This window comes from Heterocephalus glaber, unplaced genomic scaffold, assembly GCF_053883595.1.
Source record: "Heterocephalus glaber isolate CG9 unplaced genomic scaffold, H.glaber_assembly_v1.0 deba00000281, whole genome shotgun sequence".
Lineage (NCBI taxonomy): Eukaryota > Metazoa > Chordata > Mammalia > Rodentia > Bathyergidae > Heterocephalus > Heterocephalus glaber.
The window spans coordinates 34,705,294-34,732,721 of NW_028258139.1; the positions used below are offsets into that span (position 1 = coordinate 34,705,294).

A 27,428-nucleotide genomic window follows, 5' to 3' on the forward strand; every position below is an offset into this window, starting at 1 on the left:
TCACTTACTGTGATTTGTGATCTCCAGTCTGTCCTTGAGTCTGTCCTGTTCATTTTTGGTGTCAAATGATGTACTTTTCTAGTACTCTCTCTGTTCAGTAATTTCCATTTCTCTGCTGAAATTTACATATGATTGCTCATTGTGTCTAGCTTATCCATGCTGTCTCTATTGTCTGTGTTTTCCTTTTTGAGTATGAGGCACATTGTCCTATGTCTTACAGTTTTTAAAACCTTACACGAGACATTTCAGATGATAACTGTGATAACTGTAAGGTGTTTGGTTTTGTTATGCAGGCAGTTAGGTTTGTCAGATCCTCTTGATCCTTTGAGCCTGGTTTTCTTCATGAGGACTCTTTCAATTTTGTTCCTATTCTTATGGCAGAGCCTCTCCTCACATTTTTCTGGGCCTCTTTACTCAGAGAAGAGAGCTGTCCCACCCTCCTCCCTACTCCCAGCCCAGCTGCTGCCCCTAGGCAGGACTGGCTCATGTGCAAAGGCCCTCAGCTGAGGCCTTGTTGCTGCTGGGCCAGGCTCCTTGGGCCCTGCAGATTCCTGAGCTCAGTGCTGTATCCTGAGTACCCAGCTTTCCCAAAGCTTGTGCAGATCCGATGTTGGCACTGTCCGCCTGTTCCTCCCCTCACAGGCTCTCCACTGCCCCAGAGTCCTTCACAGATTCCACCTGGTTTTACAGCTCTTCACACAGGAAGCTACTTCCATCATTCTTTCACAGGAGAAATCAGAAAACACCTACTTTATTTGAAATGTGTTGTTGGGTTCTGTGTACAAATATTGATTGGATCCCTGCTAAAAATTATACTAATCTAAAACCAAAATTTTCCACTCAAGTTTGCCTTTTTTCTTGGAAAATAACTTCCATTTTGAAATGTCCCTTCACATCTTTTGCCTATTGCTAAAGTTGTAGTTTGTTTTTCTTTTATTGAGTTTTAGGATTTTATTGAGTTTTAGTGATTTATAATCACTAAGTCCTCTCTGAAATGTATGATTTACAAATATTTTCTTTTAGTCTACAGCTTCTTTTTTCTTCTGTTAGCTTACTAAAGTCCAATTTATGAATTTTTTCTTTTGAGGATTGAGATTTTGATGTTTTGAAAGAATTTTTTGCCTAATCTAACATCAAAACATTTGTCCTGCTTTTTTGGAATAATCTTATAGTTTTGCATTTTAGGTGTGTGAACCAATTTGAGCTAATTCTGTATAATTTTTTTTCACTTTTATTAGTATATGTGTGCAGTATGTAATGATTACATTCACAGGAGGCGATTGGCACGCATAGGTAGCACATCTCAATTCCCTTCTTTCCCTCCCTCCCCCCATCCCTGTTTTATTTTTCCAGCACCAGATTTTTTTATCTTATAAGACCTTATAAAGTTAATTATCATATATACAGGTTGAAAAACAGAGTAATAGGCCAAAAAACATATGATAATTGTACTAAGTCAAGGCACACTTTTAGATACATTGTCCACACTGGATTACAATACTTTTTTTCTTTTTTTCCTATTATCTGTTTTTTTTTCATACTTTATATGTATACTGAGTTTTTCATATAAGAGAAATCATTCAGTTTTTAAACTTGTGTGTCAGTTACTTCACTTAAAATTATGGTCTCAAGATGCATCCATTTTTCTACAAATAACTCCTTTATCCTTTTTATGGCAGGGTAGTACTCCATCGTGTAAAAATACCACCTTTTTTAACCATTCATCTGTTGATGTATATATAGGCTATTTCTAAGATTTAGCTATTACAAATTGTGCTACTGTAAACATAGGTATGCATATATCACTGTGATATGATGTTTTTAACTATCTTGGGAAGATCCCTAGAAGGGGAAAACCTGGGTCAAATGGAATTTCTTTGTTTTTTTTTAAGTAATCTCCATACTGATTTCCATACTGATCAATTTACACTACTGCCAACAATGGAGAAGTGTTCCTTTCTCCCCACAGCCTCACCAGTATTTGTTATTGGTTGATTTCATGATAGTAGCCATTCTTTCTGGAATAAGATGGAATCTTGGCATTGTTTTAATTTGCATTTCTCAAATAGCCAGTGATGTTGAACATTTTTTCATGTATTTATTGGCTATTTGTACTTCTTCATCTGGGCAGTGTCGATTCATCTGATGCCCATTTTGGATTAAGTCTTTAAATTTGGGGAGGTCTGATTTTTTTTGAGTTCTTTATATATTCTAGATATCAGTCCTTTGTCTGAGGAATAGCTGAGAAAATTTTTTCCCATTCTGTAGGTTGTCTCTTCACTCTGTTGGTGGTTTCCTTTACTGTGCAGAAGCTTTTTAATTTGATGTGATCCTATTTGTTGATTCTTGGTGTTATTTCTTGTGCAACCTGGGTTTTGTTTAGCAAGTCTTTTTTTAGTGTATACCTATGTCTTCCAGAGTTTTACCTATTTTGTCTTCCAGTAGATCGAATGTTTCTATTCTAACATTTTGATCTTTAATCCATTTTGATTTTACTTTAGTGCCTGGTGAGAGATACAGGTCTAGATTTGACTTTTGGCATGTGCATAGCCAGTTTTCCCAGCACCATTGGTTAAAGAGGCTTTCTTCCAGTGAAAGGATTTGGCACCTTTGTCAAAAATAACATAGCTGAGTATGCCTGGAGTTGTTTCTATGTCTTCTGTACTTTCTATTCTGTTCCATTAATCAACAAGTCTTTTTTTTTTTTTTTTGTCAATAGCACTGTTGTTTTTATCACTGTAGCTCTGTAGTAAACTTGAAGTCCAAGATTGTGATGGCCTCTGCCTTGCCCTTGTTGCCCAGAATTGCTTTAGCTATTCTAAGTCTCTTCTGGTTCCATATGAATTTTAGGACTGCTTTCTCCAGTGCTGTAAGGAATGTTATTGGTACTTTGCGATTGTGTTAAATCTGTGCAACAGTTTTAGAAGTATAGCCATTTTTTACTATATTGGTTCTGTCTATCCAGGAACAGGGGATATCTTTCAATTTTCTGATATCCTCTTCAATCTCCTTTTTCAGAGTTCTGTAGTTTTCATGGTAGAGGTCTTTCACTTTCTCAGTTAGGTTAATCCCTACATATTTCATTTTTCTTGATGCTAATATAAAAGGTATGGTTTCCCTAATTTCCCTCTCAGCTTATTGGTGTATTATTTTTATTGGAATGCTATTGATTTTTGAGGATTGACTTTATATCTTGCTGCACTGCTGAAATTGGATATTCGTCCTAGGAAATCTTTTGGTAGAGTTTTTAGAGTCTTCTATATAGAGGATCATGTCATCAGCAAATAATGACAATTTAACTTCTTCCTTCCCTATCCATATCCCTTTTAATTCCTTCTCTTGTCTTATTGCTATAGCTAATGTTTCAAGAACTTTATTAAACAGAAGTGGTGATAGTGATCCTTGTTTTGTCCTTATTTTAGAGAGAAAGCTTTCAGCTTCTCTCCATTTAGTGTGATGTTGGCAGCTGATTTGTCATAGGTGGCTTTTATCAGGTTGAGATAAAGACTTTCTATTCCTATTTTGTTCACGGTTTTTTTTTTTATCATGAATGGATGTTGGATTTTGTCAAATGCCTTTTCTCTAGAAATTTTTTGTTAATTTTTATAAGATAACAGGAAATACAAAAAAGACAATTTTATCAAATATATTCAATACAAGAATTGCCTGGTTGAAATGACACTGCCCAAGTGACACTTGGGATTGTATGTAGACAAACACACTGCCTGAGTACACGCGAGATAAACTTTTAAGTGGTTAAGTCCATTTGTTTGAAGATTTATTCAACTCTGATACTTCTTTGTTGATTTTTTTGTCTAATTGATTTGTCCATTTGTGACAGTGGAGTATTGAAGTCCCTCATTACAATAGTATTGGTGTTTATCTGATTTTTCGTATCCATTAGTGTTTGTTTTATGAAGTTATGTGCTGATATTTGTATGTGCTGATATTTGGCACATACGTTTATAACTGTTATCTCTTTCTGTTGAAGTGTTCCCTTAACTAATATGTAGTGGCCTTCTTTGTCTCTTCTGATCAGTCTTAACATGAAATCCACTTTGTCTGAAATTAGGATAGCAACTCCTGCTTTGTTCTGGGGTCCCATTGCATGGAATATTGTTTTCCATCCTTTTGATTTTTAATCTGTGAGTTTCTTTGTAATTAAATGTGTTTCTTGTATGCTGCATATTGTTGAGTTTTCTTTCTTGATTCATCCTGCCAATCTGCATAGTTTGATTGAGAAATTGAGGCCATTCTCCCTGAGAGTTATTCATGAGAAGTGACTTATTCCTGTCATTGCATTATTTTCCTGCTGCTGCTTTCCTTATCTTTTCCCCTTTTGCTTCATTACTTGCCCTGCCAGGTGTATTGATTCTTTTTGACTTGATGACATTCTTGGCTTTATTGTCTCTTTCTAGGATATCCTTGAAAATTTTTTGTAATGCTGGTTTGGTGATCATGAATTTGTTGAGGTGCTTCTTGGCATGGAAATACCTTATTTCTCTACTAATTTTAAAGGAAAGTTTGCAGGATATATAAATCTTGGTGGGCAATTGTTATCTTTTAGGGCTTGAAACACTTCACTCCAAGCTCTCTTGCCCTTTAAAGTTTGTACAAAGAAGACTGCTGTGATTCTAATGGATTTACCTTTGTATGTGATTTGTTGCTTTTCTCTAACAGCTTTTAAAATGTGGTCCCTGCCATGGACTTCTGGAATTGTTAGTCTAATGTGGCACAGAGAGGTTGTCTTTTGGTCATGGCTGTTTGGGGTTCTGTATGCCTTACTTATTTGTATGCTTATTTCTTTCCCTATATTGGAGAAGTTTTCTGCCATTATTTCTGTGAACAAGTTTATTATGCCATTTGTGTTATCTTCTGATTTTTCACTTATTCCAATTATTTTTAGATTAGTCTTTGGATCATCCAGAAGGTGTTGGGTCAATTTTTCATTTTCTCTTTCTCTCTTTTTTTTAAGGTGTCTTTGAGTAGTTGGTCTTTGAAGGCATCATTGTCTTCTAGTTTTGAAATTTTGTCCTCACATTGGTCTGTCCTGCTGCCCATGTTTTCAATACAATTTTTAATCTCCTGGATTTCTGATTGAAACCTTTTCATGCACTGTAATTCTTTGGTGAACTGGTCATTCATCTTTTGTATCTTTTTTTTTAGCTTATCTAGCTTTCTATTAGTGTCTTCTGAGAGCTTTTGCATCTTTTTGATTATTACTTCCATTATACATTTAGTAGTATCTTCTCTAATCCTGCTGAGTATCTTTGTGAGCTGTTTTCTAATCTCCTCCACTATGGTTTTGACTAATTCAGGTGTGTACCTTACACTACTCTAACCCTTTGTGCCCACTGGATTGGCTTTTGGGGAGCTGAGGATTTGGAGAAGCATTTTGTTGCCTTTTCTTTCCATATTTCTGTGGTTTTTGTTTGTTCATTTGTTGTGTGCTGAGGTTTCTGGATGCTTATAGTCTAAAGACTTGTTGCTAGTATAGAGATATCCTTAATTGCTTTTCAGTGATGTACTTTGGGTGTGGCTAACTATAATTCTTTGCCACAGCCCCAAGATTCAACCACCTTGGTTATTTTGCTGGTCTTGTACAATGCAGTGGAGTCAGCCCAGCAACCATGTTCTCAGGAAATGTACTTTGATACTGTTAATGTCACAAAGGTCATATGAATATTGCATTATAATGAAATAGTGACAGTTATGTGACCCTGTTAATGTCAAGTGAATTAGCTACAGTAGTAATGCCTGAGGTAAATTAGATATTAACATACTATAAGAACCAGTTATGTACCACCCTTCTTTCTAGAGAATAAACCATCAATTACAATGTAAACATTAAGGCAACCCAGGTATTGACTTACAGCTAATATGTACTAAGGGTAACAGCTACATCTCTGCTAATGGTAGAAAAAAAATTTAACAGTAATTTTACAGAGTTAACTATCAAAATATTAACAAGGATTTATGGTTATACTGTTAAAGATTTAGAGTTTAGGAATGGCGGATACAAAAGGAAAACCTCGAAACCTTAAACTCAGTGATAAGAGAAGGAAGATAGAAAAGTTGTGCAAAGGATCTTGTTTTTTTTTAAATTCTTTTACTGGTACATTTTAGGTATACAACACATTTACATTTTTCATTGGGAACTTGTAACTTCACATGATGTATCTTGGTTCTTATTTTTTCCCCCAATCCCTGCACTCCCTTCACCCCTCCACCCTTCTGTATTTACAAAGACTTTGTTTGCATTTTTTCCATTTCTCATGATTTTTCCTTTCCCTTTTTTCCTTTCCTCTACCCATGCTACTACCCCTACCCCTTTGGACCTTTTCTTCCTATTTTACATAATATCGATTATTCATTCTAATCATTGGTACATTTTAAGTATACAATAGAATGACATTCATCATTGGAAATTTGCACCTTTACATAGTCTCTCTTGGTTCTTATTTTTTACCCTTGCCCAGCCCTCCCTTCAACCCCTCCAGTCCTCCCTATTTACAAAGATTTTGTTCCTATTTTTCCATTCTCTCATATTAATCCCATTCCCTTCTATGCTTTCCACTAGCCCTCCCACTTCCTTCCCCTTTGCCCCTTTTCTTCCTATTTCACATTACCTATTATACATTTAGTCCTTATTTACACTTTCAGTTTTTCACACCAGAGAAAGTATTCAATATTTATTCATGTGTGTCCTATTTATTTCACTTAAGAGTATCACCTCAATGTGGATCCATTTAGCTATAAATGTCTCTAATTTCTCATTTTTTATGGCTGAGTAGTACTCCATTTTATAAAAAAAAACCCCACATTTTCTTGATCCAGTCTCCAGTTGATGGGCATTTGGGTTGTTTCCAAGTTTTAGCTATTACAAACTGTGCTGCTATGAACATGGGTGTACATATATCACTGTGGTATGATTCTTTTAATTCTTTGGGGAAGATCCCCAGCAGAGGAATAGCTGGGTTAAATGGGACTTCCAGTCCTAGTTCTTTGAGGTATCCCCATACTGATTTCCACAGTGGTTGCACCAGTCTACACTTAAACCAGCAGTGGAACAGGGTTCCTCTTTCCCCACAGGCCTGCCAGCATTTGTTATTGGTTGATTTCATGATAGCAGCCATTCTTTCTGGAGTGAGGTGGAATCTCAGCATTGTTTTCATTTGTATCTCTCGAATAACCAGTGATGTTGCACATTTTTTCATATATTTCTTTGCTATTTCTACTTCTTTGTCTGAGAAATGTCTGTTCATTTCAGATGCCCATTTTCAGATTGGGTCTTTAAATTTGAGAGGACTGATCTTTTTAAATTCTTTATAGATTTGAGATAGTATGCCTTTGTCTGAGGAACACCAGGTGATTTTTTCCCACATTGTGAGTTGTCTCTTCACACTGCTGGTGGTTTCCCTTGCTGTGCAGAAGCTTTTTAATAAGAGATCCCACTTGTTGATTGTTTGTGCTAGTTCATGGGCAACTGAGGTTTTGTTCATAAAATCTTTTCCTAAACCGATGTCTTCAAGAGTTCTACCTAACCTCTCTTCCAGCCGGTTCAGCATTTCTATTTTAATATTTAGATCTTTAATCCATTTTGATTTTAGTGTAGTGCATGGCGAGAGACGTAAGTCAAGTTTCCATCTTTGGCATGTTGAAATCTAATTTTGCCAGCACCATTTATGAAAGAGGCTCTCTTTCCTGCAGTGAGGGTGTTTGACTCCTTTATCAAAGATGAGATGGCTGAGTGTGTCTGGAGTTGTTTCTACATCTTCTAATCTATTCTACTGGTCCTCAGGTCTGTTTCTTTGCCAGTACCATGCTGTTTTTATCACAGTAGCTTTGCAGTATAGTTGCAGGTTGGGGATTGTGATACCCCCTGCCATGTCTCTGTTACTTAGAATTACTTTTGCTATTCTGGGTCTCTTCTTGTTCCAAATGAATTTTTGGAATTTTTTCTCAAGGTCCATGAAGTATGCTGCTGGGATCTCAATTGGAATTGCCTTGAATCTCTATAGCAGTTTTGGAAGTATGGCCATTTTCACTATATTGATTCTTCCTATCCAGGAGCAGTTGATGTCTGTCCATTTTCTGATATCATCCTCTATCTCTCTTTTCAGAATGGTATAGTTTTCAGAGAAGAGGTCTTTGATTTCTTTTGTTAGGTTGATTCCTATGTATTTCAGTTTTTTGGATGCTATTGTGAAAGGAATTGTTTGCCCTATTTCTCTCTCAGTGAGTCTGTTGTTCGTGTAAAGGAAAGCTGTTGTGTTTTGTGTGTTGACCTTGTCTCCAGCTACATTACTGAATTTGGTTATTAAGTCTAGAAGACTTTTGGTGGATTTTTGGGGTCTTCTATGTAGAGTATCATGTCATCTGCAAATAATGACAATTTGACTTCTTCATTTCCTATCTTTATTCTTTTTATTTCTTTCTCTTGTCTAATTGCCATGGCTAATGTTTCCAAAACTATATGGGACAGGAGTGGTGAGAGTGGACATCCTTGTCTTGTTCCTCATTTTAGTGTGAAGGATTTCAGTTTTTGACCATTTAGTATGATATTGGCTGTTGGTTTTCCATAGATGGCTGTCATCAGTTTGAGGTAGAGATCATCTATTCCAATTTTTTGTAGGATGTTTATCACAAATGCGTGTTGGATTTTGTCAAATGCCTTTTCTGCTTCTATGAAGATAATCATATGGTTTTTGTCCTTCACTCTATTGATATAGCATATTACGTTGATTTATTTGCATATGTTGAACCATCCCTGCATCCCTGGGATGAATCCCACTTGATCCAGTGTATGATCTTGATGACCTTCTGCATTCTATTTGCCAGTATCCTATTAAGGATTTTTGCATCTATGTTCATTAGTTAGTGAGATTGGCCTATAGTTCTCTTTTTCGGTTGATTCTTTCTCTGCTTTGGGGATCAAGGAGATGCTTGGTCCCAGGAATGAATTTGGAAATATTGCTTCCCTTTCAATTTCATTGAAGAGTTTAAACAGTAGTGGCAGCAGCTGCTCTCTAAATGTCTTGTAGAATTCAGCAGTGAAGCCATCAGAACCCAGGCTTTTCTTAGTTGGTAAGTTTTTAATTAGGTTTTCAATTTCCTTGATTGATATTGGGTTGTTCAGAATTTTTAGGACTTCTTCGTTCAACTTTGGTAATTCATATGTATCTAGGAATCTGTCCATTTCTTCTGTGTTTTCCATCTTATTAGCATCTAGGTTCTTGAAGTAGGTATTGATGACCCTCTGGATTTCTGCTGAGTCTGTTGTAATTTCACCCTTTTCATTCCTAGATGCAAGGATTTGGGTCTTTTCTTTCCTTTTTTCTGATAAGGTTGGCTAAGGGTTTGTCAATTTTGTTTATCCTTTCGAAGAACCAACTCTTGGCTTTATTAATTTTTTTGTATCGTTCTCTTAGTCTCCATTGAATTGATTTCTGATCTGATCTTTATAATTTCCTCCCTTGTTTGAGCTTTGGGTTTGTCCTGCTCTTCTTTTTCTAGAAGCTTGAGGTTCAGCATCAGGTTGTTTAATTGGGCTCACTCTGTTTTCCTAATATGAGTATTCACTGCTATGAATTTCCCTCGTAAGACTGCCTTCATTGTGTCCCATAGATTCCAATATGTTGTATTGTCATTGTCATTTAATTGAAGGAACTCTGTGATTTCTTCTTTCATTTCCTCTGTGACTCATTGGTTATTCAGAAGTGAGTTCAATTTCTATGTGTTTATGAAATTTTTGTGGTTTCTTTTCCTCTGGATCTCCAATTTCATGGCACTATGGTCTGATAATATACAGGGGATAACATCAATTCCTCTGAATTTACTTAAACATGTTCTATGAGTGACTATGTGGTCTATTTTGGAGAATGACCCATGTACAGCTGAAAAGAATGTGTATTCTGATTTTGTGGGGTGGAACACTCTGTAAATACCTGTTAAGTTCATTTGTTCAAGAGTTCGATTGAGTTCTAGTATTTCATTACTGATTTTTTGTCTAGTTGATCTATCTATTTGTGACAGTGGGGTATTGAGGTCCCCTACTACAATTGTATTTGTGCATATATGACTTTTCATGCCTGTTAGTATTTGTTTTATGTAGTTGGGTGCACTAGTGTTTGGTACATAGATATTTTTTTTCTAAGTTCTTTTATTGGTACATTTTAGGCATACAATTTGTTTTCATTTACTATTGGGTGTTTGTACCTGTACATGATGTATCTTGGTTCTTATTTTTTCCCCATTACTTGTGCGCCCTTCTTCCCCTCCACCCTTCCCTATTTACATAGACATCATTTCCCTTTTTTTCTTTTCTCATAATTTTTCCATTCCCTCCTTTCCTTTCCCCTTCCCCTCCCTTCTCCCCTTCATCTTTGGACCTTTTTTCCTATTTCACATTATCAATTATTCATTTTAATAATTTTAACCCTTGTTTACACTATCATTTTCTCACACTAGTGAAACTATTCTGTATTTATGCATGTGTGTCCTATTTATTTCACTTGAGTATGGCCTCTATATGCATCCATTTAGCTATAAATGACTCTAGTTTTTCATTATTTATGGTTGAGTTTTATAAAAACTCATTTTATAAAAAATCCCACATCTTCTCTATCCAGTTTCCAATTGATGGGCACTTGGGCTGCTTCCAAGCTTTAGCTATTACCAACTGTGCTGCTATGAAAATGAGTGCACATATATCACTGTGGTATGATTCTTTTAATTCTATTGGGAAGATACCCAGCAGGGGAATAGCTGGTTCTACTGGGACCTCAGGTCCTAGTCCTTTGAGATATCTCCATACTGATTTCCACAGTGGTTGCACCAGTCTATACTCCCACCAGCAATGGAAAAGAGTTCCTTTCTCCCCACACCCCTGCCAGCATTTGTTATTGGTTGATTTCTTGACAGCAACCATTCTTTCTAGGGTGAGGTGGAATCTCAGTGTTGTTTTCATCTGCATCTCTCAAATGACTAGTGATATTGCACATTTTTTCATATATTTATTTGCTGCTTTTACTTCTTTGAGAAATGTCTGTTCATTTCAGATGCCCATTTTTGAATTGGGTCTTTGAATTTGGGGGGTATAATTTTTTTCAGTTCTTTATATATTCCAGATAGTAATCCTTTGTCTGAGGTACAGCTGCTAAAAAATTTTTTCCATATTGTAGGTTTTCTGTTAGCTCTGTTGTTGGTTTCTTTTGCAGTGCAGAAGCTTTTTAATAAGATGAGATAGGTGGATCAGTTTCTTCACTGTCATGCCGATCTATGATCCACAGGTTATAGAAAATATATAAACTAATCAGAGTACTATTTACTTTAAGTTTGAATGACTCGGGAGCAGAAGCTGTATTTCAGTCTTGATAATGACATTGCATTCCTTTCTGTCAGCACAGTGTGTGGCTTCAGAGCCCTGAGCTGCAACTACCACATGGTTATAATGGGACCACAGCCAGTGGAAGGGAGGCATAGGAAGAAGATGTGTGGCCAGAAAAGAGGAGTTCTGGGTCAGTGCTCCATCACCATGACCTTGCTTTTCCCCCTGATAAACGTGGAGCCCTGGAGCCCATGTGGGACTAAGCTATGGAGGCTGAAAGAATTAGACCTCTGGCTAGGGGGTGAGAGTTAGTACTTGACTGCTAATGCTGTTTTAAAAATAAAGATGAAGGAAATAGTAAATAGAGTGGAAATACCCAATCCTTCACCCCACTGAGTTTAGTATCATTGGCTTCACAGATGAAAGCTGGTCCTAAGTTTAGTTTAAAATACCATTGAATTGCATTTATTTATCTCTGTGTTTAATTGGTACAACCCTATAAACAGTACTGTAAAAATCAACTGGGCATAGTGGCACACACCTGTGATACCAGCACTATGGGAGGCTGATCATCAGGGAGATCATCAGTTCAACCCCCATCTGGGCAATTTAGCAACTGAGCAAGACCTTGTCTTATAAAAATAAAAAATGTGTTGGCGATGTACCTCAGTAAGAATGTTCTGGGTTCAATCCCCACTACTGAAAAAAAAAATCAGTTAAGATATTGTTTTTTTAAACTGCATTGCCTTAAACAAAAGAAAAAGGTAAATGACAAACTGGAAATAGCCACAATTCTTATTACAAAAAGGAGTTAGGTGTTTAGTAATGTATGTACCAATAAAGACAAGGATTGATAATCAGGGTGCACAAAATATAAGTGAGAAGTACAAGTAGAAAATGGACTTGTCCACTTGTCAAATAATAACTAATCTTTTTCTTAATTCAGGTGAAAATGATATATCATGCTAAATTGCAGCATTTTCATACACTTTCTTTATGAAGGTAGCAGTTGTTCTAATTCTCCTTGAAGGCCATTCCCTAGTCTTTTAAAGGATCGCCAATGTTTGTGCTGTGTGAACTACATCAGAAAGTCAGATCCCCATAAAGGTGGGGATGGCGCTGCCCCATCTGTATAGTCACTAGTGAGTAAACAGTGAAGTAATGACCACTGTTAGAGTTAAGACTACGCCAACATTGGCACAAACAGCTTTTAGGAGTATGTACTGTCTTGGGAAGTGTTCACACCACAGGAGGTGAAACAAGCCAGGCCAAAACCTCTGCACACTCTGCCATGCAGTATCCTGAGGAGTCTCCCAGACCCTAACACTGACCATGGGGCTCTCTGGTTCTTTACAATACACATGGCTTTTGCTTCCTTCATATTTTTCCATAATGTGTATATTTTCTGGAGAGACCTTATCTTTCTTATCATAATAAAACACTTTATTTTCAAGAACAAGTTTAAAATGTACCACAGAGATGGTAATTTCAGGAAGCCTGCAGTGACTACTAGGTTATTTTTGTAATACAAGCATTCTTTCATGTATGCATTTTTTATATTCAAAATTTTATATTTGCATTTTTTCTTACACAGTATATACTTACATATGAGTTAGTAGAACCAAAAACATTGTATTTTAGAAACTACTTAAAGTTTTCCAGTGTCAGTAAGCACAATATTCTTACATATTTACAAATTTTCACCGAGAATTGAAAATGCTCAATTGACTTATGCATCAATGTCGTATGTGTGCTAGATTATACCTCAGGAAAATGACACCCGCTCCAGCCTGACATACAAGTACATCATCCATGAGGACTCTGTGCTCACCATCAACAGCAACAACGTCATCCAGGATGAGCTAGACACATTCGAGTGGGCACTGAAGAGCTGGTCTCAGTGCTCCAAGCCCTGTGGTGGAGGTACAAGTTGAGAATGTTTGTTATATTAAAATGCAACCCATGAAATAGCCATCTTGTTCCTGTTTTCAAAGACAGTGTCTAATTGAGGCTACAGTCTGAGAAACACCAAACATAGCAACCAAAATGTAAACCCAAAACATTATTATGGAAATTTGTGGAATCAGCAAAAGAGAGGATTCCATTTGTAACAATGTTTTCATAGCCTCTTACACAATTAACTGACTTTTTCTTCTCTTCTTTTATTTCTAGGGTAAAATTTTATGAATGAATGAGTAGAATTATGTTATTTTCCTGATTAAAATCTTTAGTCTTCCAGTGGGTTGCTCTGAACACATGACATTATTAAATTAATATTCTTGCCCAAAAGTGAATAACCTAAATCTTGTCATTCAGAGCCATTAAACAAACCAAACTGTGGGACACTTTACAAAATGGCTGGCTTATACACCTCAAAAAATATTAAATGCCACAAAAGACAGAAAAAGGCTCAGAAATTATTTCTTTTCTTTGTTTTTTTTGTTGTTGTTGTTGTTGTCGTTTTTTGTACTGGGGATCGAACTTGGGACCTTGCACTTACAAAGCGGGAGGCAGCACCACTGAGCTAAATCCCTGGCCCAGAAATTATTTGATAGAGGCTAAAGACACATAGTTAAATGTAACACGTGATCCTTAATCGGAAAAGCATTGTTGTATAGAACATTATAAAGATAATGACAGGTGTTGAATATGGTCTGAATACTGTGTTAAATAACAATTACATTGTGTTAAATTTCCTGATTCTAATTATATTGTAGTTATGTACTTGTTATGAAATACTTAGGAGTGAAGGATCAATATATCTGTAGCTTTCATAATTCAGAAAAAATTTAGACATGCAGTAAATTTTTTACATAATTCACATCTATATTCATACTTACTTTATATAGTAAATATGATGACATAGTAACAAGATGGCATACAAATGTTCTTTGTGCTTTCCTTACAGCCTCTTTGTAGGATTAAAAATTTTCAAACTTTTATAACTTGTATTTTACAAATATGAAAATGGCAAATGTTGGAAGACCTTCTCTAGTCAGTCCCCGTGGCCTTCAGGATAAAGTCCAAATCCTTCTCTCATGCTCAAGGTCTCCAGACCTGATCCTCTTTTATCTCCTGAAGGTTTTTGTTACCTCCTGCCCTTGGGTGTACTCCTGCTTCATTTCCTTCACTTGATACCTTGAACTCCAGGATTTTTCTGCTCCAGGAAGTACTGATCCTGGGTGCTTTCCTTGCTCCTCCTGCACGTCCAGACCTTTGTCCTTGTTCCTTTGTTGTTCTCTGCAGATGCCAGTCACAGAGCACCGTGAAAGCCTTGGCCACTGGGCTTCTTGCAGTGGTTGTTTTCGTGTCTTTCTCTCACACTAGATTGTACCTGTCCAGGATCTAGTTCACTAGTAAGTGCACAGCTGCCTAGCCATAAATTTTTGAGATTTATTAAATCTAGGCGAGAAAGGTAAGCATTTTTTCACTTAAAGTGATAGAACCTCTAAGACTTATTACAGTAATTAGCTTACTATGCATGCAAATATTTATGAAATGAACAAATGAATGTATAAGTGAATGTTATTCAACAAATAAATGACTGAATTCAAAAAAATGTGTTTCATTTTCCAGGTTTCCAGTACACTAAATATGGATGCCGTAGGAAAAGTGATAATAAAATGGTTCATCGTAGCTTCTGTGAGGCCAGTAAGAAGCCGAAACCTATTAGACGAATGTGCAATATTCAAGAGTGTACACACCCATTGTAAGGATTTATTTCAACTGTTATATTCTGAGGCCAATTAAGGGCCCCAAAGTCTTTAGCTCTTTTCAGCTTTAATTTTTACTCAGAGCTCTACATGTGCCTGGTTTAGGTAATCAAATCATTTCATAGGAATTATACAGAAATCTGTGGTTCCCTGCCTTGATTCCATCCCGCTCCTTCAACTGTTACCTTTCGTTTGAGGTTTGGTAATTAATTATTTCCATCTGTCTTAGTAAAATACCTTTGTTTCTATGCCTTGACTTTTGGGGGTCAATAGCTTGTATTATGTATTGAATTTTCACTATGGAATGTGAGGACTAAGCATTTTATAACAGCACCCATAGCCCACAGTCATTCTTTTCCTAGTATTCCAATATTGATAATACTATTCTGATAACAATATTCAGGGCTTATATTAACAAATACCTCTGAACAGGTGAGTCACATAGAATGATCTGATTATGTTTACATTCTTCTAGAATAAATGGAGGCCTTGATTTTTATGTTTGTTTTCTCCTACTTTTCACAAACTCATGCTTAAACTCTCTTCCTTGTGTATCTGTCCCTCTGAATAGTATCCTTTGGCCTTCATCTTTGTGGAGACAGAAGAATCCTCTGTGTCCCAGTTCCAGCTTGAGCTTCTTCTACTGAGCTTTTTCCCTGAGATTTCTCTTGCCCCTCTCTTGTGTGGGAACTCTTGTTTCCTGTAGTAGTTGTTTGCTCATCTCTTCATTCATATCTTTCAAGAATTTCATACAAAAAGTATATACGAAGTAAATGTTTACATTAGAATTAATTCTTAGACACCTAGGAGAAGTATGTAGGAGTTTGGGTATAAAGACATCTTTCTTCTACTCTTCCTCCTCATCATTTGGAGACACATACACACATATACAGTTCTGAACTATTTTCCCTCAGAATCTTAACAATGTGCTTCCATTGTTTGCTACACTCTAAGGTTGCTGTTGAAAATTAGTTGTAATTCTGATTTTCAGTTCTGTCTACCTGAGCTGTTTTGTCTTTCAAAGTGTGTGGGATCTTTTTGTTCCTAGAAAACTTCAATTTCACAGTGAAAAGAGTATCATGGTCATCTCTTTTTGTACATGGTGCTATGACTTGAGAATTTTTCAGTTGACAATGTGGTATTTTAATATGAATGATACAGTCAAGCTAATCAATATCCTTCACCTTACATTCTTGTCTTCTATGTGTATATATGATGTGAACATTTTACAAACTGCAATTGCAGTTTAGCAATTTTAAAATATATGTAACATTATTGTTAACTATAATTACCATATTGTACAAAAATAGCCCTTGTAGTCAAAACTTTATATCATTTAACCAGTATCTCTCCATTCTCTTTTGCCCCTGCCCCATCCAGCCTCTGGTGATCACCTTTCTGCTCTCTACTTCCATGAGTTCACTGCTCTTAGATTCCACATGTCAGGTCATGCACTATTTGTCTCTTTGTGTCTGGCATATTTTACTTAACAAAATGTCCCCCAGGTTCATCCATGTTATTGCAAGTGACACTTGTAAACTTTTAAAACATAAAACCAGTATCTTTAATCTCTGGGAGATTTTCACTGAAAATTTTCTGTGATGTTTTTCAGTGTTCTTTCTTTTTGAGAGATTTGGTAATTCAGCTTTATTCAATTTGTTGAGTTTTGCAGTGTTGCTATCATATCAACAATATCCAAAAGTTTTATTTTGTTCAGTTATTACTTTATCAATATTTTGGTCACTATTTTTTTTTTTTGGTACCGGAGATCGAACTCGGGTCCTTGCGCTTGCGCAGCAGGCAACGAAACCATTGAGCTAAATCCCCAGCCCTATTTTGGTCACTTTTAGGATATTAAATATGATTTCCTTTGTATAGCTTATTTCTCAGTATGTTCCTTCTACCCCATCTGGTTCGTCAGTGAGTATATAACTGAGATGTACTGTCTTGTTATCCTTTGCAATGTCATTTTCCCACTGCAGTTGTTTTTTCTTTCTATATATATGAAGTACCAAAATATATCCACTAATTCTTTGTTACTCTGGTATTCATGTTTAAGACTGCCCTAGCCTCTCAAATTGCCAGTCAAATGTGTTACAGCAGTGGACTATCATTTTGGTCTGTTTTGAAGATCTAAGCGGTGACTATTATGAAAAGACAAGCATTAATGAGAAGTGCATTTCATAGACAGAGACAGTTCTGGTTACCATATGGATTCAATCATCACAGTCCTGTGGGACTCAGTAACTATATAAAAGGGGAACTGCCCAAAGACAGTATCCAGAGCTGATTTGGACAAGGATTGGGCACTGATGACACAGAATTTTATAATGTTTCATAGGAAATCTTTCTGAAAATGTCACTTCAAACTATCCCTCCCTTCCTGGGAGCAGTTTCCATCTGGGCCTGGAGGCACACGCTGCCTTTACCTTTCTGTTAGGCCCAGTAAAGGCCAGAAAACTGACTTCCAAACAGGGTAGATACACGCTTCATAGCAACTACTATAAAAATAGAGCCATCAGTCCAGTTGGAATATTAAAACAGAAATAAACTGTAAATTTCATGAGGGCAAAAAAAAAAAAGACAGCAGCAGCCAAATCTGGTGCCTCAGCAGCCATAGATGGTCTGTTTCATACACTTTTTGGTGCTGCACATCATTAGCAGTATGGCTGAATGTGAGGAGGTGTTTCTGAAAGCCACTCTCATGCTGGCCTGCCTGGACAGACACAAGATGCGTATCAGAAACTCTCTGTAGAGTGTCCTTTGGGATGGAAGATTTGAAAGTCACTGGGAGGCACGAAGAATAGGAGAGGAAGTGAGAGGCGTGGGGCCTAGATGCTGCAGCTGCCTGCAGGGTGGCCCGCTGGGTTGCAGGTCACTTGGGGAGCTCTAAAGTCCAGGAGCTTACACCCCACACTTCCCAGTAACACTGCCCTTTTTCAACCTACACGCACAGCTGGGTGGCAGAAGACTGGGAGCACTGCACCAAAACCTGCGGCACTTCCGGCTACCAACTCCGCACCGTGCGCTGCCTTCAGCCACTCCAGGACGGCACCAACCACTCGGTGAACAGCAAGAACTGTGTGGGAGATCGTCCCGAGAGCCGCCGGCCCTGCAGCAGGGTGCCCTGCCCAGCGCAGTGGAAAGCAGGGCCCTGGAACGAGGTGGGTGTGCAGAGTTCACATGCGGTGCATGAGTGCCAAGCTAGCTCTGTATGAACACAAAGCTGGCAAGTTTTGTCATCACTGGAGGGTTAGGAAATTAGTCCTTGAAACTGTTTGCAGCGAAGATTAGCCGGTAGGCAAATCACAGGTGGTGCTCTGTGACTCGGAGGTGTCTGAGAAGTAATGTCTTGCAGCTGAGGTCCTTGTTGACGGCCTGTTCCTGCAGATCATTCCAAGCCCAACCCGGATCAGAGCCATGCTTCACCCTAACTCTTCTTATTCTGACTCCATTCCAGCTTTGTGACCCTCTTGAATACATTTCTTTCTGCTTCGAGCAGACTGTCCCTGCCCTAGCCTTCTCCCTCCCTGTGCTTCTCTCTGCCTTCCATCCCGATTCCCACCCTGGCTGTGCCCCCCAGCCTCCCTGCTCCGAATGCTGAGGCGGCACAGTCTCCCTCTGGCTGACCACGCCCTTAGCTGCCCCAGCACCCAGGGGCCCTGGTGTGGGTACAACTTGTTCAGTGACTGGCTGGCCCCTCGTTGTGTCACCTGTAGAACCACTTGTGTGTAGTAATTCCTAAAGGCTCAAAATAAGGAGTTGTGGGCCTGTAGGAAGAAAGGGCCTAAAAATCAGAGGACAAAAGGAAAAGGTAGGGTACAGGTCTAGGAAGGAAGGAGGAAGCCATGCAGGCCACCCACAGCACATGGGGGTGGTAACCACATCCCTGCCTCCTCAGAGGCCTGGACAGAGGTCCAGCTTCTGCCTAGGTGTCAGCACATGAAGTTGTAGGCCCAGCTTTTGAGCAGGAAGCCCCTTCATGACGGAAAAGGATTCATGGGAACAAAGTGATACTTGTTCCAAAGAGGTTGAATTAACCAAGGTAGCTTGTCAGGAAAGTCTGCATCTGTGAGAAAGATAAAGGAGCGGGGGAACCTCAGTGCCATGACTGGCTCTCCAAATGCAGCAGGACTAACATCGTCCTCTCGATGGATGATAAACACTGTAACTCCAGCCTTTGTTTCCTAGTGTTCTGTGACATGTGGCGAAGGCACTGAGGTGAGGCAGGTCCTCTGCAGGGCTGGAGACCGCTGTGATGGAGAAAAGCCTGCGTCCATGAGAGCCTGTCAGCTACCACCCTGCAATGGTAGGTGCAACTCTGACTTCCATGCACAACCTCAGGAAGCAGAATTTCCTTCCAGGATAAGCTCTGAAACATATTATTGAGAGTTAATCAAAGGAAAATACTCCTGAAATATGTGTCAGAGAAAACCATTTGGGGCACTGTCCTGTGCCATTAGTAGTCAGGACCCTGCAATGTTGGAATGCATCTGTGTGAGGCAGAGGTAGCTCTGGTCAATTTGTGTTCCTGGTACGGGCAACTTATTTTTCTCTGTTATATTCTTTATCTATAATTTCATCTCATTTTAAAAGGCATAATATCATAGCAGGTTTTGAAATATATTACTGAAATCATCATTTTATTTATTTTTTTTGAAATCATCATTTTAGAAGTGTGCATGATAAATGCAACTCAACTCTAAACCCATTTCCAATAACCATCCATTCATATAGAAGGTGATTTGAAATAATCATCCTGCACATGTTGTGCAATTAAGCAATTGCCTGACTCATCAGCATGCTGTATTACAAAAGTGGAGTTTATTTTATTTAAAATAAAACACAAAAATTATACTGGATGATGTCCGTGTCTGTCAAACTATCTCCTTTTGCTCCCTTTTCTGTTGTGCTCTCCATAGACAACTGGTTCTGTCCCTAAATGTTTTTTGCTTTCTTTGACCTTATCCTGTCAGAGAGGGCATGCCTACCACACATGCTCTCCAGGTCTCACTTCCTCATGTTTCCCTCTCCCTAATGGTACCTCTCTCTTCCTTTCCTTTTTCTCTCCTCTCTCTCTGCTTCTCCCTTGTTTTGTCTGCCCCTCCTTTTCTCTTGTCTCTCCTGTTGTCTTAGTTTATTCAGGCTGCTATTGTGAAATATCTTAGAGCAGATAATTTAGGAACAACAGAAATGTATGGCTCATAATTCTGGAGACTGGGAAGGCCAGGATTAAGTTGCCCATTGATTTGTGTCGGGTGAAGCCTTTGTAGATGGTTTTTTCCTTTGTGTTCATGACATGGAAGGGGCTGGGGAGCAACCCCAAGATTCTAGGTTCACTAACCCTGTTCACAAGTCCTCACCTTGGTGACCTCATCACCCTCCAGAGCCCCCACCTCCTAGTGCCGTCACCTCGGGGTTATGTTTCAGCATTTGAAGTTTGAAAGGCTACATGTATTAAGACCATGGTACCCACCCACCCTCCTCCTCCCTCCCAGCCCCCTTGTCCCTGCTCCCACCCTTGTTTCCTGCTTTCCCTCCATCTCCTGATCTACCCATCCCCACCATCACAACCTTCATTTTAAATGCTGTTCTCCTAAAGCCACCCCTCATGATAGCTGTTGGCATTGCTTTGACACACTAATGAGGCTCAGGGCTGAAGAAGTTGCTTTCTCTTCAGCCTCCAACTCTCCAAGTAAACTACTGGTTCTGTGCTTCTTTTTGAAAAGAAAATTGGTAGGACACTATTGTATCAAATATCTTGTATTTTGAACATTTCAATCTTCCAGTCTTTATACCTTAATGTCATGAATTTTCATTTGAAATGACAAGAATAAGTATGACCATCAGGGGGAGACACAAGACTACAGTATTTTTGGTCATTTCACTGGACAGCTCAAAACCTAAAAGTGCAAACTGACCCAGTTAGAAACTTCATTTCTTGTCACTGTACTGTTTGTTCTTCCATAGTTGCTGCTGTTGGGAGGCAGCTTCACTTTCCTTAATTGCTGGCAGAGCTAATGAGTTGCTACATATGTGCACAGTACCAGGAGGAAGGTGCTTCATTGTCCTTCTTAGCCAGAAGAAAATATTTTTATCATAAAACCAAGGTGCTGAGGAGGTGACATAACTATGTTAGTGGCTCTACACTCCTCTTAGCTGCTCCATTACTCTGGAATTTGGGCCAAAAGACTATTTCTAGATGTGCTCAAAGGTCACACATTTCTACCATATTTCAGTCAAATATGTAACAGTTGCCTTCAGAGTCTCAAGCTGTTAGAATCAAATGATCTTTTAAGATCAGGTATAAAATCCCTTTTCTGAAGTTCTTAGAAGTATAGTGAGAATGCTGAAAAGCTTCCAGAATTTTACTGATTTTGTCACATGACCCCATATTTTGGTTGTAATAAATATCTAATTATTTGCCTTGAAGCTTTCTACTCTGTGCCTAGACAAATGACCATAAAGTGAATGGATATCTCCAATCATATGCATTTCTCCTCAGAATCTGCCTGCCCTTTCCTCTTCCTTGTAGCACCACCTCCTGTGTCTGAGAGCCACAGGCTGGGAATGGGTCTCTGCAGCCCCAGGGTGCCCCTGCTTACAGTAGCTACACCCTTGAATCCTCCTGTAACCCCGGGGCACAAGGCTGATGGGCAAGGAGCCAGAGGAAGACAGAATATGGGGCTGAGGTCCTGTCATGCTGGGGCCTAAAACTGTGAACAGAATGGAAGAAAAAAATCTCCTTATTTTAAGATACAGGCATAGAAAAATAATTCACAAATGGTGAGGAGGTGAAACTTTTTCATGTAATCTTCAGGCAATCAGAGCATAGCCAGATAATTACTTAAACTAACACAAAACATCAGACATGCACTGCATGAGAGACCTGCAAATGTCAAAGCAGTGTGAATCAGTCCACAGTTTGGGATGGGCACCAGGTGACAACTCACAAAGTAAATAATTTTAGCCCTCTACTGACTTCAACAACTGATCTTCCTTTTTCTCCCTAAAACCTTGGAAAAAGGATTCTTCTGTTTCCTCGGCAAGCTACAGAGCAGGGTACATACTTTGCAGTATGCCGTGCCCCATAGTTCATTGTATTCCATAGATGCCAGTGTATAGGTCCCAGTTTATGCAGTGGATGTGGGGCAGTGTCTCTGTGGTACACATCTCTGGTGCCACATGCATTTTTCTGCTTGTTACAGAGTCATAGGACCTGGCTTCATCCCTTAACAGGAATTCTGGCAGGACTGGGGATCCATCCACATGAACACTGTCAAAAGTTTTGTATTTAGATTTTTCTGAATTCTAGTTTTTACAACCTGCAGTCAATAAAACTTTAAAAATAGTGTGGCTATATTTTGTGAGTGTTTTTTCACTCCCTTTTAAACATAAAATGCTATCAATTCAATGAAATTTTAAAAGGTGGCATACTTTACCCAAATTTGTGCTTTCAAATAGCAATCCAAGAATATCCAATGGTAAGCATAAAACTATTATTTTGAAGCCAGACACTAAAAATAATGTTTTCATTTTTCTTTTGGTCAGACATTTTTAAGGTATCTTTTGTTCCAATTGGTCTTTAGTGTATGACTTTAAATTTAATATAGAGGATACCCTATTAGAAAACCAGAAATAGAATATAATGCAGTTTTTAAAAAGATGTCTCTTTTTATCCTAAAATGTTTGTAGTAAAATAAATTCTATTTTCTCATTCTAAAATCAGATATATGTTCCTACATAGAAGAAAAAACTACGTTCAGTCATCCGAAGACTCTTGATAGAGATTTTACAATGTGGCCCTCCCAAATACTTTGTAGACAAAGAACTATTGACTTTAGTAAATTCGTCTTAATGTTTGTATTTTTAATGCAAAGGTTCATGTGGACATTTCCCACTGATGTCAGATTCTACCAAAATCTTTCTATGTTCATTAACAGTTTTAATTTCTCCTCTTTTACTTTACATTTAAAGTATGTGTAATAATTTTTCTTTTGAATTTCTGCAGATGAGCCATGTTTAGGGGACAAGTCCATATTCTGTCAGATGGAGGTGCTGGCCCGGTACTGCTCCATACCAGGTTACAACAAATTATGCTGTGAGTCATGCAGCAAGCGAAGTACCCTGTCACCACCATACCTGCTGGAAACTGCTGAGCCTCATGACGATGCCATCTTTAGCCCCGATAACCTCCCCAGTACTCTAGTGATGCCCACAGCTTTGGGTCCTTACTATCCAGAGATGCCTGCTGAGAAAAAACCTGTAGGTAGCATTTCTTCAGGCGGAAGCCCAAATGCACATGCTTCTTTCAGGCCAAACAACAAGCCTGATGGTGCTAACTTTCCCCAGAGCGGGGCTTGGCAGGCCAGAAGTCAGACACTAAGCCTGCTCTCTGTGCCATCTTCCTCATCCACCAAGGGTGACCACCTCCACTCAGACTCAGAGGTAGCTGCTGCTCCCTTCCTTGAAGTCAATGATTCCATAGGTGCTTCTCAGACAAGAACCTCAAAGAAAGATGGAAAGATTATTCATAAGAGACATCCAATAAGCTCGCCCACCTTAGAAAGATGAGAAAAGGAACCTAAAAGACAAGGAATCAGAAGGAAACCTGGACAACCTCCCTCTCAGCATGGTGCATACACCTTGTTTAAAGTGGAAAGTGTAATAGATCATCAACTCCCTTTATCTGTCAGTGGAAGAACAAAAAGTGCGGGTTCACTTTCTCATTGCTTTCATCCTCCTTCTCTTCTACACAGACTCACCTGCCAGTATTCATTGGAAGAAAGCACGAAAGATTACTAACAGAAGGAAAGTAAGTGGCTGCACTGGTCACTCTCTAAAGAAGAAAGGGGACTAGAAGGAACTGTGCATATGAACTGATTTTTTTGTTTTAAAAAAGTAAATATTAAAGAGATGCCAACAGTTTACACTTCAAGAAGAAATTTTGGAAATGGGGCAAAGGATTCTTAGACTCATATTCTTATTTATCTATATTAGAAATGTATGAGAATTTGCAGCTGTTGTGTAAATATTGTATATTGCAGAAATCCATATTATTTTAAAAGATGTTCTCAGAATGATTGTTTACTATCTTACATTTCTGGATGTTCTAGGTGCCTGTCATTGAGTATTGCCTTATTTGAATTATTTGACATTCTATAGGTTGGCTTTCAAAGCAGAATACTACAGAGAAGTTAGAATTACAGTTACTGAGAATACAGTGTTCTGTTGTATGGTTTTTGTTAAATCAGCAACATGGTTCCTAAGTTATAGAAAAAGAAAAAGACAGAGAAGTAGATCTCATTGTCCCCATTGCCCTCCATCCTTATAATTGGAAGTTTAGTACACTTGAGGTCACAGGGAAAGTAAGTGCCTGTGCAAGACAACCCTGAAGTCTCAATCAAGGTGTTCTGTGTTCTTGTTTTGTTTTTTAATTTTTCCATTGGTGATATTTGAACAGTAGTACTTGATGTACTATAATAGCCACAGAGGAAACATGGGGATAATTTATGTATTGTTAGCTGAGAAAGTTGTCATCAAACTGGAATTGACAAGCAAATATGGGAGCACTTTAAAATGGAAGCAGGTTTACAAAAGCATTTGTCAGTGATTATTTATTTTCTGCATGGTTCATATCCAAATGTTCACAACCACAATGCATCTGACTACAATAATGTGCTAGTAACTTATGTCAGTGGTCACCTTGCTCACAGCAAAACCAGAAATGCTCTCTCCAGGGAGTAGATGTAAAGTACTTGTATATAGAATTCAGAACTGAAACTATTTATTAAAAGTTGATTTTTTCCTTGATAGTATTTTTATGTGCTAACTATTTACACTAATATCATGACATATTTTGGTAAACTAGAGAGACATAATTAGAGGTATGTGCTTCATTCAGTGCATTGAGGAGAAATTTAAGCAAACCACCCCAGCCAATTCAAAGAGCCAATTCAAAGAACAAATTTTATATTATGTAGATATTTAGCAGTTTTAAAGTAGTTGATATAAACTTAATGACTTGTTCCCTTTTAAGGAAACATAAAATAGGAACTTAATTAGCTGTTTAATGAAGTAGTAAAGTCGAAACACTTTTAAAAGTATGTGAGAGCAGTGCTTCCTGAATTTTACTTAAAGAAACATTAAGTGTTGTTAGCTTAGTGTTTTTTGAAGTCAGTACCTGAACTCTGCAAACATATTATGGAAACTAAAATATAGTTGTGTTGAAGCTCCCAAAGCAGAGAATATACAAGAATTTTTGGATTTTTAACTTTTACAAAGTAGTGACCTAAGCCATTGACTCTATGCCTCCAAAGAATTGCTGCTACATGTGCAAGAATTTATAAGGTCAAAAAATGTGTAAATTCCATATAGTAAAATATCTCTGAGACTTAAAATTTCCCTAGAATGAAATTCTCTCTAGTTTACTTGCATGTGTGTATGTCTGGTACACAAGGGTATTATAAAGATGAACACACACACACACCTGCCTCCCGTTAAGATGTACATAGTCATTACACTCTGACCTTTGAGCTTTCTTTTCTACTAAGCTAAAAATTAGTTTTTATCAAAGTGTACACTACTGATGCTGTTTGTTGTATTGGGAACACATAGTAATAAAAATGTTAACAAAATATAGATCTGGCATTAACTAGATTTTATCATTAGATTCATCCCACAGTAATGGAAGTGTGTCCTTTCCTCCTATAAGGTGAACAGGACTCAGATTCTGTTGCACCTTATTGTTTTTATAAAAAGGCTCATATTAAGAGACAGTGTGTCCTATTTTCCTATCAGGGATATAATAATACTCTTTTAAACAAAACAAGAGGTTGTGGGAGGTGACTTTCTGCTTAAGCCTGTCCCACAGAAGTACAGAAAAAGGATGATGGTCATATTGGTACTTGTGAGAAGAAAATGGGAGCTTCTGCTTTTCAAAATGTGCAATCTCAGAGTGATTTTTAAATAAAAGCTTTCAGACAGCATTGAGGCCTCATCTGAGGCCTGGTGGAAACTGACTTCTCAAGATGCAAGGATTCTGGAGAAGAAGAGAACATGGAGGCCAAAGGCCTTACTGTGTCAGGGAAATGCTGCAGTGTGGTGGCTACACTTTAAATTGAACACCACTCATATTTGATCTCCATCTACCATTTCCTACCTGAGTGTCTTCAAGTAATCCAAGTTCAGAGTTTCCTTATCTGTAACGTGGGAGGCAGAGCTGTCACAGATCATTTCATAATTGCTTCCAGAAATCAGATAATATAACTAAAGCTGTTACCACAGGGCCTGACACACAATTAGTAAATACTAACCCACTGTCATATTCCTCATCATCAATATATAACTGATCCACAGCACTCCTCTAGGATGCACAGCTAGTTTCAATCCTGTCTCTAAGTCTCATTGATGATGATAAAGACTATGGTTTTGGAAATCTAACAACAACTGAACTTTAGAAATCAATGGAATCAACTCATTAAAAATGATCTCTAGTCATTGAGTTTGAAGAATATTACCAAATTGTGCTCACTCTCCCTTTGCAGCAATAAATAGACTAAGGGACTAGCTATACTTCCTTCAAAAATAGTTAGTGCCCCAAACTATTAAATGTTTATCATATATTTGCAATATTTCCCCAAACTATTAACAAATAAAATGTTTCTCATATGTACAGTAATATACTTTGAGGAAATAGCAACAAGTTATAGAATTTTCTTTATAAAGCCATTTAAATATAAGCTATAAGAGAAAATATCAATTGAGTAGTGATTATAAGTAAAAAAAGGTTATCACTTGTTAAAAAAGTACTAAAGAAAAGGGACATGTACAGAAACTGAAATGAAATACCAAATAAAGCATCTAAGAGTGCATGGGTAGTATAACACACCAACTGATAGAAACCATTGCTATGGGCCCAGATCTTTTTTGGATAATCTACTTGGAGCCAGAGACAAAATTTTAAAATTATTAAAATATTACCAACTAAGTATAGAAAACTGAATTTACTAAAATGAATTTGATAACCAAAACATGAATTCCAAGAAGAAAAAAAATGATGACATAAATTTTTGCAAAGTCCCTGCAGAGTTTACCTAAAAATTAGAATTACCTACACTTTCTCCATCCTCATGAATGTGAGGCATGTAAAAAGTTGCTCATGGCAACACTGATGTTACTGAATTAAAACTATTGATTTGTGGGGCCAGGATTTAGCTCAGTGGTTCCAGCACCTGCCTCACAAGCACAAGGTCCTGAGTTTGATCCCCAGTACCAAAAAAACAAAAAACTTTATTTGAAACATTACTCTTTTCCAGCCAATTCATAGTTTTAAATGAATCATTGATTCAACAATGAGCTTTTACCCATTTGATTGTTCACAATTC

The 27,428-nt window shown here is 37.9% G+C and overlaps 1 protein-coding gene across 1 annotated transcript in view; it reads left to right on the top strand.

Annotated features, from left to right (window-relative positions):
- The window catches only part of Adamts3 (ADAM metallopeptidase with thrombospondin type 1 motif 3), a 343,729-nt gene extending 318,874 nt beyond the window's left edge, over nt 1–24,855 (top strand). The window contains exons 19-23 of the mRNA XM_087185304.1: nt 13,087–13,252; nt 14,906–15,038; nt 17,999–18,206; nt 19,234–19,351; nt 23,054–24,855. Of these exons, the coding sequence (XP_087041430.1) occupies nt 13,087–13,252; nt 14,906–15,038; nt 17,999–18,206; nt 19,234–19,351; nt 23,054–23,616 (1,188 nt within the window). The 3' untranslated portion in view covers nt 23,617–24,855. The remainder of the gene's footprint in view (nt 1–13,086; nt 13,253–14,905; nt 15,039–17,998; nt 18,207–19,233; nt 19,352–23,053) is intronic.
- The last annotated feature ends 2,573 nt before the right edge of the window (nt 24,856–27,428 follow it).